We start from the raw sequence: 11,809 nt of genomic DNA on the forward strand, positions 1-11,809 counted from the left end.
TTTACGACGATTTAGCGAGGAAAGGCATATCGTCGTTAAAGTTTGGTCGTAACGGATATTTAATCGCCATTTCGTCGTAAAAGTACGAGGGACCCATTTCGTCGTAAAAGGAAGGTTAAAATTTCGTCGTAAAGAACACGTAGATTTCCACGTAAAGTAGACGCTATAGTTCCACGTAAAAGACACGTAATTTTCCTCGTAACATACACGTAAACTATCCTCGTAAGAAAAACGTAATTTATACTCGTAAAGTAAACGTAAATAATACACGTAATGTAGACGTAAACTTTCGTCGTAAAGGAAACGTACAACTTGACACGTAGATTCGTCGTAACGTTTCGTCGTTCTTTACACGTCGATTTACTCGTCAATTCCTCGTGAGTTAACGAGGAATTTGCTTCGATTTCTAAAACTAATTTATTTTTAAAATTTAAAATTTTATATTATAGAAAATAATTATTTCAAAAATATTAGAAATATAAATAATAACTAATGCGAAAATATTAAAAATTTGGAATAAATTAAAACCGAAAATATTATATAAATAAAAGTTTAGAATTTTAATATTACACAGAAAAAAAAAAACTAAGTCGGGCCGGGGCGGTGGATCGTTTCCCGGTAGAGGTCTCCACTCCTCCTCTGTAGTTCCTCCTCTTGCTGCTGAGTACGAGAAGGCTCGGGAACCGGGTTCCGTCGTCGCATATCCGCCAACAACTCCTCCCATTGGGGATTTCCAGAAGATATAACTTCCAGAAACCCCTCCACTCCACCCATACGAGCTTGGAATGATTGGCGCGTAGACTCCAACTCCGTCTGCGTCGACGCCAACTGAGTCCGCGTCGAGTGTAACTCCGAACGCAGCTCAGTGACTTCGTCGGCTCGTCTCTGACCATAAGACGATGTCGCTCTTGGGACATCGTTGACGGAACCGATTCCCAACGTACGTCCCTTTTTCTTAGGGACGACCTACAAAGAAAAAATAAAGTTTAATGTTAATAATTTAAAAAAATAGATTAAAAGTAGATTAAAAGGTAAAATTTTTACCTCCTCGTAAATCTGATCCACTTCTTGAGTGGATAATACGACCGGTATTCCATCGGAAGATTGCTGGGTCAGCTGGGTTTGGCGGTCTTCAATCCGAGCAACGACATCGTTGTAGATTTGCTCGGACCTCGGATCCACAAATACCCCCGCCTTGGTCTTGTGGGTCCTCTCGTAAAGCTCTTTAAGAGACGGGAGTTGTCCCGTCTCTTTGGCCTGAAAATATTTAAAATTTAAAATGTTAGAATCAATATACATATATAAGTACATATTAATTATTAAAATATTTAATATGAAAAAAAATTAGAAATTAATTACCATTTCCAAGCGGACACGGGCATGGGGTTTTTGACCCGTACAGTGAAGCATCGGGCCGTTGCCGTGCTCGTCTTTGGTGTTACGAGAGGCAGAGCAGGCGTTGGAGATCGCAATGGATGATGGCAGCTCCCAGTAACGGATGAGACCATCGTAGACATCCTTGGTCAGCTCAGCGGGTTGCCCGTCCTTGTAACCCTTGTAGATCCAGTCCTCCTTCCAGTTGCCTACGGTGTCCAACAACCGCTTCTTCGCCTTTGCGGTGAACTCCCGTTTCACGTCCTCGTGAACCCCGATGGACCACTGGTATCTTTGCTGCATTTTTAAACCCAAAAAAATTAATAATTAGTTAAAAAATATTAATGAAATAAAAGTTAATAATAAAAATTAAACATAAAATAATTATTTTAAAAAACTTACAGCAAACATCTTGAACCACGTGTTTCTAACGTGGTGCGGCGTCTTTTTCCAGTTTGGGTGAGCCTCTGAGAAGTATCCTTTGATGATATCGGATACGCTCGTAGCGACAGAATTATCGACCCCAAACCTGAAAAAAACAAAGTTAAAGTATTAAAAAAAATATTAATAATTTTAAAAATATTTAAATAAAAAAAATTACGTACCACAGAGTCCCCTCTGGTCGGTCGGGGTCTAAAACCGGTAAACCGGCTCGGCCTGGTTGAGCGAGAAGATCCTCAACCGTGTACCGAGCAAAAGGAGCGGTCGGCGGCACCCGCAACTCCGGATGAATGTATCCGGGCGCAACCGGATCTGGAACCGCCTGAGGTGCAGCAGGTGGGGGTGGTGCACCAGATGGAGGAACCGGTGGTGGCTGTGACTGAGACTCCGGGACAATCTCCGGGTTGGAGGAACCGGGAGCGGAAGATGATGATCCAGCAGCAGGATCACCACAGAACATCTGACTGTAGTGGGGGGTTTTCTTCTGCTTGTTCTTTCTAACCATCTGAAAAAAATTCAGATTGTTAGAAAAAACAAGTAGAAGAAATCAAACTAATCAAAATTCTCTACACTAACCACCTAATCAACTATAAACCTATCTAAATTCACTAAACTAAACCACCTAATTCTAGAGAGAGATTAGAGAGAACCTTGGGAGGTGTAGGAGAGGAAATTGGGACGAAATGAAGTGGCTGGTTCTCGCGGGTATATATAAGATTACATAGGGACGTAAAGTCCTCGTAAATTTACGACGAAACAGCAAGGCCCGTGTAATTATTTACGACGATTTTGCAAGGCCCGTCTTTTTAACTTTACGACGAAATTGCAAGGCCCGTGTTTTTTGGTCACGTGGATATTACGACGAAACCGTGGATTTAGCATTTGTTTTTTACATTCCCTAAACCCTAAACCCCAAATTCCTAATTTTTATTATTTTTTTAATCATGAAATTTTAATTATATAGGTTTAATTTATTTTTTAAGTGAATCGAAACCGTATATATATATATTGAGGTTTGGGGTTTAGGGTATAGGGATTTCATAAAAACATGTTAATTCTTCGTAAATAGGCGTGGTTATTACGACGAAAAAAGAAACAATCCTTGCTAATTCCACGTAAGCAAGTTTCGTCGTAAAGACCTCGCTTGCTTACGTGGAATTAGCAAGGATAATTTCTTTTTTCGTCGTAAAGGACACGTTGATTACGAGTTTTTAACGAGGTTATTTTGTAAATCCCTAAACCCCTAACCCTTTACCCTAAATCCCTAAATCCCTAAACCCCTATTCCATTACTAGTAACATCTATATGTGTTAAGTTAATTTAATCAAGAAATTTTAAATATGCATGTTTATTAAGTCTTCTTGAGTGAATTGAGTTTAGCAATGTAAACCTTATATATGATTCACTTATAAGTTAAGGAAGTTTTGGTTAATTTTGGGTTTGATGTTTTAAATTCTTAATTTTTTTAATCATACAATGTTAATTATACAGGTTTATTGTGTCTGCTAAGTGAAAACATATATAGATTTAGGTTTGGGGTTTGGGGTTTAGAGTTTTAGGGATTTAAACACGAAACTCGTTAAATCAACGTAAATTAACGAGGTCTTTACGACGAAACAGCTAAAAGCCTTGTTATTTCCACGTAAGCTGATTTCGTCGTAAACTCCACGCACGCTTACGTGGAATTTGCAAGGCCCTTGTTTATTTTTAACGTGTGCTTTACGACGAAATCAGCTTACGTGGATTTTGCAAGGCCCGTGTTTTTCTTTACGAGGAATTAACGTCGATAACCTTAAAATCCCTAAAAATGTAAACCACAAACACCAAACCTCAAACATCCTTTAACTTATAACTCAATCTCAAACACCAAACCCCATACTTTAAACCCCAAATGCATTAATCAAGTCTGAAAATAAATAATATTTTTTAAAAATTACATCATCATTCAGATACATCATCATTCTCTTCAACACTAGAAACATCATCACTTTCATTAAACTCGTCCTCAACAGCATCGTCAGTGGTATCGTCGGGAAGATCTTCATACTCATGATTATGCGGATCAATGAGTAGGATGTCTTCCATTTGTTGTTCAGGTTCTTCGACTTCATTGATGTGTTCTTCTTGCAAAGGTGGTTCTTCTCCACCGATTATTCGTCCACGGGGTGTAACTTTGATAACAGCTAACCAACTTATTCCAGATTCTCGCAACCTCGGGTATGGTAGGAAGCTAACTTGGTCTGCTTGCGAAGCTAATATGAAAGGCTCGAATTTGTTGTACCTCCTTCCACCATTGACAGCAACTACACCGAATTTGTTAAATCGAACACCTCTGTTGACCACGGGGTCGAACCAGTCACATTTGAATATGACGCATTTCAGCTTCAATAACCCAGGGAATTCCACTTCAATAATCTCCTGCAAGATCCCGTAGAAATCGGTTTCGCCTTTCACACAAATTCCATAATTGCTGGTCGCCCGGTGTTTACCATACTCGTACGTATGAAAAGTAAAGCCTCGTGAGAAATACATTGGTGATGTGGTGACCTTTGCAAGTGGACCCTGAACTAATTCGTGAAACCATATGGGATAATCTGGATCCTCATATTCAACCTGCAAAATTAAATTAAAGAGAACATTGAAACAAACGTCTTTCGTTACACCCCGTGGACGAAACAAATATCGGATTGGAGTAAATACCTGACTCTTCAACCATTTAATAAAGTGTCGATCTTTCCTTTTATCTACCTCACTTGTGGATATGCCTGGGATAGCTTCTTGGACTTGACTAACAAATAGGCTGTAAAATGCACATATTTTATTAGTTATATCATCATTTGAAAAATATATTTTAATTACAATTAGTTTAGAACTTTCCATATATGTTACCTTTCAAAATAGCGCATAAATGGATCCTCACAATTAAGTAGAATGTAAGTGTGTGCACTATGGGCGTCTTCATCACTCGACCACCAAACCTCTTTCGTTTTCCCACCCATTCGCCCAATCTGGCTAAAGATATCCGGAACACCAGCAACTGCATATGTTGGGGCAACACCACCATCATCATATCTTCTTGGAGCTCTTTGTCGGGTCCGTACATTAGGTGCAAAGTAGTACGATGTGAAGTGAGATGTTTCTTCCGTCAAACTTCCAGCAATTATAGAACCTTCAACCTTTGCGAGGTTTTTTGCCTTTCCCTTCAAATATTTCATGGCCCGCTCATACTGATACATCCATCCATAATGTACTGGTCCTCGAAGCAATGCCTCATACGGGAGGTGGACAGCTAAATGCTCCATGACGTCAAATAATGAGGGAGGAAATATCATCTCCAAGTTGCACAATAAGATCGGAATGTTCTCGTGAAGTTGTTCTACGACATCCTCTTTAAGAGTGCGAGTGCTCAAGTCCCTGAAAAATGCTCCAATGGCTTTTTATATTCCAAAAACAATTAAGCAAATTATTAGTGCATATTTTTGAAAAATAAATTAAGAAATTAATTAGTGTGAGTAATAATATATTACCTGCAAGTGCTTCATGTACTTTTGTGGGAAGTAGCTCCGCAAATGCAAAGGGAAGTAGTCTTTGCATAAAGACATGACAATCATGACTCTTCATCCCGGAGAACTTTTGGCCCTTTTCAACACATCTAGAGAGGTTTGAAACATACCCATCAGGAAACTTCACTGCTGATGCAACCCAGTTGAACAAGACCGACTTTTGTTCTGAAGACAATCTGAATACCGGTACAGGAACTTGTCCATTGCTTTTTATATGTAACTCGGGTCTTGAGCAAATATCAGGCAAGTCCAACCTCGATTTTTGATTGTCTTTTGTCTTCCCTGGAACATTCAATATTGTATTCATGATGTTCTCAAAAAAATTCTTCTCAATATGCATCACATCTAGGTTGTGGCGCAAAAGAAGATCTTTCCAATACGGCAACTCCCAAAATATACTCTTCTTGTGCCAGTTGTGCTGAACTCCATAATAATCAGGCATATTACCGGGAACATGCCAATTACCACCACAACGAACTGTTTCTTGAGCTCCGTAGTAATCGATTTGCTGTTCAATTTGTTCTCCAGTTAAATACGGAGGAGGAGTGTCTCTCACAACACTTTTCTGCCTAAACAATTTCCTGTTTCTTCGATAAGGATGATTAATGGGAAGAAATCGCCGGTGACAATCGAACCAACTTGTCTTCCTACCGTTCTTCAGCTGAAATGCATCTGTCGTTCCATTACAATATGGACAAGATAATCTCCCATGTGTAGTCCACCCAGACAACATCCCATAAGCAGGAAAGTCACTTATGGTCCACAAAAGCATCGCTCGCATCGTAAAATTTGTCTTCGTTGAGCAGTCGTACGTCCTCACCCCTGTTGCCCACAAATCTTTCAACTCTTTTATCAGTGGCTGTAGAAAGACATCCAGAGACCTTTTTGGATGGTTCGGACCAGGTATTAATATGGTCAAGAACAGAAACTCCCGTTGCATGCACATATCTGGAGGCAGGTTGTATGGCGTCATAAAGACTGGCCACAATGAATATTGTCTCCCTGACATACCGAAGGGACTAAATCCGTCCGTGCATAATCCCATATACACATTTCGGCTATTGCTAGCGAATTGTGGATATATTTTGTTAAAATGTTTCCAAGCTCTTGCATCTGATGGATGAGTCATCTCACCATCCGTCTGAGTATGCTCGGCATGCCATCTCATTTTTCCAGCAGTCTCCTCAGATTGGTACAATCTTTTCAATCTGTCGGTAATTGGTAGGTACCACATCCTTTGGTACGGTACCCTATTACGTCCTCGTCCTTGCGGTTTGAATCGTGGCTTCTTGCAGAATCGACACTCTTCTAACTTCTCATCATCTCCCCAGTAGAGCATGCAGTTGTCGATGCAAACGTCTATCATCTCAGAAGGCAACCCCAGACTATAAACTAGTTTCTGAATCTCATAATAAGAATCAGCAGAGACATTGTCTTCCGGCAAATACTCTTTAAACAAGTCTGTCCATGCATTCATGCAACTTTCAGGTAGATTATGATCAGTTTTAATACTCATCATTCTAGCAGCCAACGACAATTTAGAGAGACCTTCTCTACAACCACTGTAAAGTGGCTGATTCGCAGCATCTAACATTTCATAAAACTTTTTTGCATCTATGTTAGGTTCTTCAACTTCATCATCATCATGAGCAACAAATGCATCAGCTACCATATCATGAACCCTATCATAATTATCTACCATCTGCTCCTCCTGATGGTATCTATGTTGATTATGCAAATGATCAACCGGTTCATTCTGAAAATTGCTATTACTACTACTAGCTTCATTCTCATAATTATAACCTTCTCCATGTTGAAACCAGATATAGTAATTTGGCATGAAACCTCTATTTATTAAATGCTTCCAAACATTTTCACGAGTTGCCAGTTTTGAATTGTTGCATTTTCGACAAGGACAAAACATCTTACCGCTTTCTTGGGCGAGCGGTGTAGAATCTGCTTGATGCATAAATGTCTCTAGTCCTTCCAGATACTCTTTCGTCACTCTCCCGTTAGCATCTCTATGCGTGTACATCCATCTCCGCAACTCTAAATAATTTCCATCACCAGACATTTTTTTTTTCACGTTTTTAGATTTTTTTTTCTTTTGCATGTGGTGTGTTTCAAATGTTCCTCAAATGACATATTTATAGGAAAATTCGAAATTGGTAGGTGAGATTTTACTACGAATTAACGACGAAATATGGGTAGTTAGACAAGATAAAAAACGTGTGTCACCTAAAATTAGGTAACACTCGCAAAAACCACGTAAATATTTTCCTCGTTAATTACACGTTAATTATTACGTGTTTATTACGACGAAATGCTGTTTCCTCGTAAAAACGACGTTCCTTTACGTTTGGTTTACGACGAAACTCTTTCGTCGTTAATTAACGACGAAATAACGTGTTTATTGTCTTTTCACGTAACTTCCTCGTAAAGGCCTCGTAATTTTACGAGGAAATTATTTCGTCGCTAACTTTCGTCGCTAAGCCCGTGTTTTCTTGTAGTGTATACGCCATTGGAGACATTATCTTGTTCACCGAGATTTTGTGATCTTCACGGATCATGATGCTCTTAAGCACCTCGACAGCCAGGTCAAAGTGTCGTCCCGCGATGCTAATTGGATTGCATATCTCCAGCAATTTACGTTCACAATTCGTCATAAGTCTGGCAAGCTTAATCGGGTAGCTGATGCGCTTAGTCGGCGTCATAGTTTGATCGCGACGATGCACACCTCTGTCACTGGGTTCGCTACTTTCTCTGAGTTGTATGCCTCAGACCCATTCTTTGGGAAGGTGTGGAGTGACGTTCAGGCAGAGTCTAGTGTGGATTATTCGATTGTGGATGGTTTTCTTTTTCGCGGGTCTCAACTCTGCATTCCTGACTGCAGTTTACGACTCCACGTTATTGACGAGTTACATAAGGAAGGTCATGTGGGGCGCGACAGGACCCTCCAGCTAGTTCTCGCTTCTTACTTTTGGCCTACGGTGCGAAGGGACGTGGAGCGCTTTGTGGAACGATGTAGAGTTTGTCAGTTAGCTAAGGGTCAAGCATCAAATGCCGGTTTGTATCTCCCGCTTCCGATCCCTACGCAACTTTGGAGTGACTTGAGCATGGACTTTGTCCTCGGGTTACCACGTACTCAGCGTGGTAATGATTCGATCTTCGTGGTAGTGGATCGTTTTTCAAAAATGGTGCACTTCATACCTTGCAAGAGAACGACGGATGCTGTTAAAGTGGCCGAACTTTTCTTTGCGGGAGTTTACAGGTTACATGGACTGCCAACTTCGATTGTCTCTGACCGTGACCGTGACCGGGAGAATGTCCGTTGACTCATCCTCTGAGAACACATCTTGTCTATCCCTGTCACGCTCACGACCAATATCCCGACGATCATGACGAGCACGACGAACAGGATTCTCCCGTTGAAAGTAACCATCTTCTGCGATCTCACGCAGTGTCGTATGGATTGTTGTTTGAATGTTTTCTTGCATCGCAAGGAGTGTACGCCTGAGTTCCTCCCAATCGTTCATCGGTAGGTCTGCAGCCGCGTTGTTTGCACGCCGAGGAGGCATAGATTTCTTCTCTCAATCGATCGGAAAAGAGAAAAAAAAATTTTTAGGTCAAGATCGAACTTGCTCTGATACCAAACTGGCGCATCGTAAGTTCTCAGTACGAGGTTCGTTGAGTCTGAGAATGCCCGAACTCGAACTGGTTCATGTTTTCGTTGATTCAATCAAGAGAATACCGAGAACAAGCAAAGATAAAAGCTATAAAGCTCTGAATAATTCAATAATAAGGTAAGGTTTACAAGAAGAGGTAACTCCTCTTTTATAACTCGACTCAAAGCCAAAAACCTAACGTAAATAGGACTTATCTTGACAACAAATAAAACATAAAACTCTAATGATAATGATGCCAACACTTAGAAGATAAAGATTAAATAACAGAAAGATACGGGACCGGTTTAGGAGAGTAGCTAGGCTCTAAACCGGTTAAGATACGCTGCATCACACATCCATCTTATATATTATTAAGGATCCCTTCCAATACCCGATGTGGGACCTTAGTACCTAATACACCCCCTCGAGATGATGGTCCTTTGAACGTCAATCTTGGAATGCTTGGGTAAGGATCGATGGGCCGATTTTGGGCTGGATCGATGATGGATCGGGTTGGACTGCGTGGATCGGGCTCTGATACCATGTTAAGCTAGATGGGCTTCACACTTAAAACCAATTGGTGATTAGTGGAGAGACTCATCTATCTTATATATTACTAAGGATCTCTTCCAATACCCGATGTGGGACATTTGTCCCTAATACGCCCCTCGAGATGATGGCTCTTTGAGCTTTAATCTCGGAATGCTCAGGCAAGGATCGATGGGCCGACTTTGGGCTGGATCGATGATGGATCGGGCTGGATTATTTGGATCGGGCTCTGATACCATGTTAAGCTAGATGGACTTCACACTTAAAACCAATTGATGATTAGTGGAGAGGCACATCCATCTTATATATTATTAAGGATCCCTTCCAATACCCGATGTGGGACCTTAGTCCCTAATAGATTCATCTAAAATATCCCACCAAAAAAACCGACGTAAAACACAAATCATTATCGATGCCACCAACAGAACCAACAATAGCTCTTCGAATGGATCAAACCAAGCTGGCGTAAGTGCCAACGACCTTCAGTTAGACGACCAAGAAAATCCAATCATTCCACCATCTGGTACCCCACAGTCTGGTCCTCAAAACCACTCCAACGATTTAAACCACCAACAGCTCAGCCCATCGACACGGACACCTTGTTATCCGAGGTACCTGATAATATGTGTAACATTTTCTCTCTTTTGTTTCAAAGTGCATGAAAGCAGAACATAACTGGACGAGAATCCTTGCAGCGGTTGAGCAGATGGCTCTAATTCAGACATGAAATATGTTACATAACATCAACGACAATCCAGACAAAGAGGTTGACTTCCATAAACGAGATGAGAATACCACTCAAGAATGATTTGGATTCAAAAGTTCTCTTTTAATCAGCTCCAAAAAGAAGGGTTAGCACAGTTTAAGAAATGAAGAAGGCTAAAGAATCAAAAAAATACCAAAGAAGAGCATGCCAAAAGAGATCGAGATAGCAAAATCTTGGACGCACCAGGATGGCCAACCTCAAGAAAGAAGGTTAACGTCATAATAGGAGGAAACCCTTACTGCAACGACTCTGTGAGAGCACTCAAAGGATACTAAAGGCATGTGCAATCCATGAAGACTGACCCAGAAGACAATGCAATCATGGAGTTTGACGAGCAAGAGATAGCAAACATAGATTGGCCACACAACGATGCATAGGTAATAGAGACAATGTTGGCAGTTTGTAAAATAACCAGGTCGCGCTAGTGGACACCTGAAGCTTGGTAAATGTGATCTATAAAGATACTTTGACAAAATGGAGATAACTGATCCAAAAATAAAACCATCAAGACAAGCTTTAATAGGCTTATGAACGGATCGTTGCAAAACTCCTTAGGAACCATACGACTACTAACCGACCTCAGATGTTCGATACAAATTTCATGATTATTGAGTCCCAAGACATGTATAACATTATCCTTGGAACACCAACTTACCATCAATGTATCAAGTTTCCAACAGCCGGAGGCATAACCACGATACATGGAAATCAAAAGGCGGCAAGGATGTGCCATAATCCTGATCATACGACCAAGCAGACTTCGAGTAGAGCCAGCATAGAAGATGGAAGGCAGGAAGGAGAAGAAAGAAAAAGAATTGGCATAGAAGAAGTTCGGCAAAAATAAAAACAGGTTTCATAAACGTTTTACTTTGTAAAAAAAAGAAGTACGACAAGGCTTGATCCCGCACTAGGTATGTAGGCAACCCTTTCTGGGTACAACTATTTACATAAATAAATCTCTTCTTCTTTCCAGAAAATAAGCTTCCGATAATCGATTAAGAGCTACCAAGATCGGCTTTCCTGATACCCATCTCATTACTTCTTGAAAATGATAAACAAAGTTTTTTTTTCTTCCAAAAATTCAACATCTTCATAAAAACTCCTAGACTTAGAGCTTTCACTCTTCCCATTGGCGCCTTGGAAAAGCAAGTCCGATCTATTTGTTCATGTCTCTATGTGCTTTGGTGAAATGGCACCGAACCCGTGAAAAGTGTCTACTAATACCAAACATAGTGCCTTGTGTGATCTTAAGCACGTCTAGCTTAACAGAAAGCCAGGATACCACTGCAAACACTTGAGAAAAACAGAAACTACCAAGCATCCTAAAACACTCAAGTCAGTACATGATAAGCCAAAATCTCTTGCACCTAATACCAATTCTGATACAGGATATGCCGAATCCAAGTTCACACCTATTTTCGCCCAAAAATAAAGCATGCCTTTATGCATCT

General features: G+C 40.5%; 2 protein-coding genes across 2 annotated transcripts; both read right to left on the reverse strand.

The window, feature by feature from the left end:
• Positions 1-585: 585 nt before the first annotated feature.
• On the reverse strand, positions 586-1,910 carry LOC130506427 (uncharacterized). The gene is made up of 4 exons (XM_057001069.1): positions 1,777-1,910; positions 1,360-1,671; positions 1,045-1,257; positions 586-966 (listed from the first exon to the last, which is right to left on the reverse strand). The coding sequence occupies exons 1-4, from the start codon at positions 1,783-1,785 to the stop codon at positions 586-588; spliced, it is 915 nt and encodes a 304-aa protein (XP_056857049.1). The 5' UTR covers positions 1,786-1,910.
• A 1,797-nt stretch (positions 1,911-3,707) lies between these two features.
• On the reverse strand, positions 3,708-7,893 carry LOC130506426 (uncharacterized). The gene is made up of 4 exons (XM_057001068.1): positions 5,343-7,893; positions 4,705-5,248; positions 4,516-4,615; positions 3,708-4,428 (listed from the first exon to the last, which is right to left on the reverse strand). Exons 1-4 carry the CDS (start codon positions 7,489-7,491, stop codon positions 3,757-3,759), a joined length of 3,465 nt encoding a protein of 1,154 aa, XP_056857048.1. The 5' UTR covers positions 7,492-7,893; the 3' UTR covers positions 3,708-3,756.
• Between the last annotated feature and the right edge of the window lie 3,916 nt (positions 7,894-11,809).

The sequence above is a fragment of the Raphanus sativus genome, unplaced genomic scaffold (genome assembly GCF_000801105.2).
Source record: "Raphanus sativus cultivar WK10039 unplaced genomic scaffold, ASM80110v3 Scaffold3228, whole genome shotgun sequence".
Classification (NCBI taxonomy): domain Eukaryota; kingdom Viridiplantae; phylum Streptophyta; class Magnoliopsida; order Brassicales; family Brassicaceae; genus Raphanus; species Raphanus sativus.

Bases quoted from the DNA above. Each gene is read 5' to 3' on its own strand.
- LOC130506427 (XM_057001069.1), bottom strand. The intron at 1,258-1,359 runs GTAATTAATTTC...AAATATTTTCAG, and splicing joins CCCGTGTCCGCTTGGAAATG to GCCAAAGAGACGGGACAACT. The intron at 967-1,044 runs GTAAAAATTTTA...TTTTCTTTGTAG, and splicing joins TGGATCAGATTTACGAGGAG to GTCGTCCCTAAGAAAAAGGG.
- LOC130506426 (XM_057001068.1), bottom strand. From the start codon at position 7,491: ATGCAAAAGAAAAAAAAATCTAAAAACGTGAAAAAAAAAATGTCTGGT. The intron at 5,249-5,342 runs GTAATATATTAT...GAATATAAAAAG, and splicing joins AGTACATGAAGCACTTGCAG to CCATTGGAGCATTTTTCAGG. The intron at 4,429-4,515 runs GTATTTACTCCA...TTAATTTTGCAG, and splicing joins TTAAATGGTTGAAGAGTCAG to GTTGAATATGAGGATCCAGA.